This window comes from Anneissia japonica, unplaced genomic scaffold, assembly GCF_011630105.1.
Source record: "Anneissia japonica isolate Jap-2015-1 unplaced genomic scaffold, ASM1163010v1 scaffold21_len1647178_cov195, whole genome shotgun sequence".
In the NCBI taxonomy this organism is placed as follows: domain Eukaryota; kingdom Metazoa; phylum Echinodermata; class Crinoidea; order Comatulida; family Comatulidae; genus Anneissia; species Anneissia japonica.
Window position 1 is genome coordinate 663,994 of NW_022750455.1, and position 2,914 is coordinate 666,907.

At 35.7% G+C, this 2,914-nt stretch overlaps 1 protein-coding gene across 1 annotated transcript in view; it reads left to right on the forward strand.

Moving 5' to 3' along the window:
* The window catches only part of LOC117121374 (cilia- and flagella-associated protein 43-like), a 17,028-nt gene extending 14,868 nt beyond the window's left edge, over positions 1-2,160 (forward strand). The window contains exons 33-34 of the mRNA XM_033266557.1: positions 81-234; positions 1,048-2,160. Coding sequence (XP_033122448.1) covers positions 81-234; positions 1,048-1,217 — 324 coding nt within the window. The 3' untranslated portion in view covers positions 1,218-2,160. The remainder of the gene's footprint in view (positions 1-80; positions 235-1,047) is intronic.
* Positions 2,161-2,914: the final 754 nt, after the last annotated feature.

Sequence of the window (2,914 nt, forward strand, 5' to 3'; positions counted from 1 at the left end):
ACACTAATGTTGTTGAATACTATGTTTTTTATCTTGTCTCCATTTTCATGTTAAACACTCATTCAAATTATTCTTCTTAGCACCATGAGAAAAATGTCAAGGAAAAGAAATCCAGCCTGTCAACTTTACGGAAAATCATCCATAGGAAGGAACATGAGAATAAGAAAGTGGAGGGAGAGCTGCAAGAAATGGTTGTGTCAGTATCTGAAAGGAAACACATCAATGAAGTGAATGGTAAGTAAATAAAGAATAATAATGATGATGATAATAATAATTCAAGATTCATATATCGCTTTACGTTGAGACAACCCTGAGGTGATTAACAACAACGTAAGAGGAAATCCAAGGAAATAAACTATGAACCTAAATTAACAGGCCACTAAAACCCTGTCCAGACTATCAAATTTTGTTTGACAAAAACATCTGACATGCCTAAATATGGTCATGATGATATTATCTCATGACCATATATAGGCACATCATGACTATATATTGGCATATGCCAGTTTTTTATAGAAGAAAATCTGAAAGTCTTGACAGAGCTTCAGATATGTAAACTAAGAACATCACTGCATCTGGTGAAGACTTAAAAGATCAAGAATTTGTTTTATTTCATCATCATGTCGTTGGTCAAGTAAATGTTGCAACATTAACTGTTAAGACAAAGTAGATAAACACTAGCATCAAACACCATAAAAATTATCCTAAATCTACTTCAATCCTAAAAGTAATTGTTCATCATAGCTATTGCCAATCCACTGCAGGACAAAAGCCTTAGTATGCTGCCTCCAAATTTGTCTGTTTCCTGCTTTGCTACACCAGCTTGCATCAACCCAATACTGATCTATTTCATCTCTCCATCTCTTTTTCTGTCTTCCCCTCTTTTTTTCCCGTCCAGTGGTGTCCAGACCGTTAGAGCTGTACTCCATCTGTTGTCTGTCCTACGGCTAATATGTCCAATTAATTGTTGTTGGCTATAACTCCAGTGACCTCATTTTTTATCTTTTTTAACCCATTTAATGACAGAAATAATTTTCATTCTTACAGCTTTAGCTAGAGATGAAACTGGAGCTGAAAAAAGAATGAAAGACATAGTTCAAAGAAGGAAGCTGGTGGATCTAGCCAAAGCTCAAGCCCAAGAGGTTGCTGTACTGAGAGCGGAGGTGGAGAGGCTTCGTATGAGAACATTCCCTGCCCTGGTTCAAGTGGAACGCTAGGCCTAGCTTTGAATTTGTAGCAGATGCATGTTGATGTAGTCCTACTAAATATTATGCCTATATTCTGAAGATTTTAAGTTGAATAATTCAATTAAAACTATCCTGTAAATAACATTCAATGATAATATTTGAAGTTGAATGATATTATTTTTTTTCCCAATCGCATAACATATTCTATACCATGTTACCAGTTCCACATAAAAATGATTATACAACCTCCTGTTGTATTTTCTGTTGGCTCATACAGGTTTAAAGTGAGTTTTCCATTATATAATTGGTTGTTACATATCAGGTATTCTTATGGTCTATATATCTTCCTAATTATAGTATTGTACAAAGAGGTGTAACAGCAAAAGATAATTAAACTATATGTATATAGTTTTATTTTTGTTTAGCAACTGAAAGAGAATCCTTTATTCAGTAATGTTTTAACTATCCTCCAGATTTTTATTGGTAGTCTGCTTCATGAATACAGTACTTACCTGGATAAAACAACTATTGCCTTTATTTGCTAATTAAACACCCCACAAAAAATAGAACTGTTCATACCCAGACACCACCTGTGTCGACTCCATATCCTCATTCTTTTGTCAGTTTGTCCAACATCACAACTGATTTGTGTCATTTCTTTGATCTCTCTTGTACTTTATAATCTGGTCAATTCAAAAAATGTAATGAAATTGATATTGAGTATTATCCATGGAGTTATAATAATTATAACTCTTTTCAATCTCAATCTCACTGTCCTTGACCTTTTCAAAGGTCGCCTTCAAAATTATATCTTAACTTAAAAGATTGTTGTTATTTGTAATGTACAAATCTGTAATTATAATGATGTACAATTAAAATTGTTTTTCTTTATAATACTGATCTCCTGTTCTACGACATAATGTATACTTTATTTTGCCAGATAATTATATTAAATGGTGTTACCATGATCGAATATGTGTTTTGCTTTTGTTTTTATTATTGTTGAATGCAATTTGCTTATCGTATGAGGGGGCGATCAAATGGTCGAGCGGTTAAATCGGGTCGGGGCGCCACAACCTACAGCCATAATATCGGTGCTAGTTCAGGGACGTAGCCAGGATTTTGAAAGGGGGGAAGCCGTTATGCGAATTACGTATGACCCCGGCAGGGTCAAGGGGGAGAATCCCCCTGTGAAGTAGCGCACTCTGAACGTTCTTAGGACTGTTTGAGAGGATAAAGTGAAAATTGCAATAGACGCATTATACATAAGCGCAAAAATAATATAATAAATCAACAATGGCAGATCCAGGAATTCGAAAGAGAGGTGAACCAGGGAGGGACTTTCACAGACCGAGGAACCACCCACCTCAGCCCCACCATGGTTGGGGCTGAGGCAAGAAAATTTATAATTAGGGCATCTCTAGATGGCCGGAAATTACACTCTCGCACTTCAAATTGAATATACTCTCGCACTTTAATTTGAATATATTTTTCTTTTTTTTTTCCTTAAAAAAATGAAGGTGGGGTGGGGGGGGAGGCCTTGAATCCAACTCTGCTCAAAACATTCTTTATCCAGAATAGTCATAATCACGAAAAATGTACATGAAAAAGCAGATCACATCCTAAAAATAAACAGCAGTCACTATAGACATACATCAGGAGCCGATTCGATGTAGTTTAATGTCATACCCAGGGAAGAGCACAGATCGGTTTTGAAAGGTGGAGGG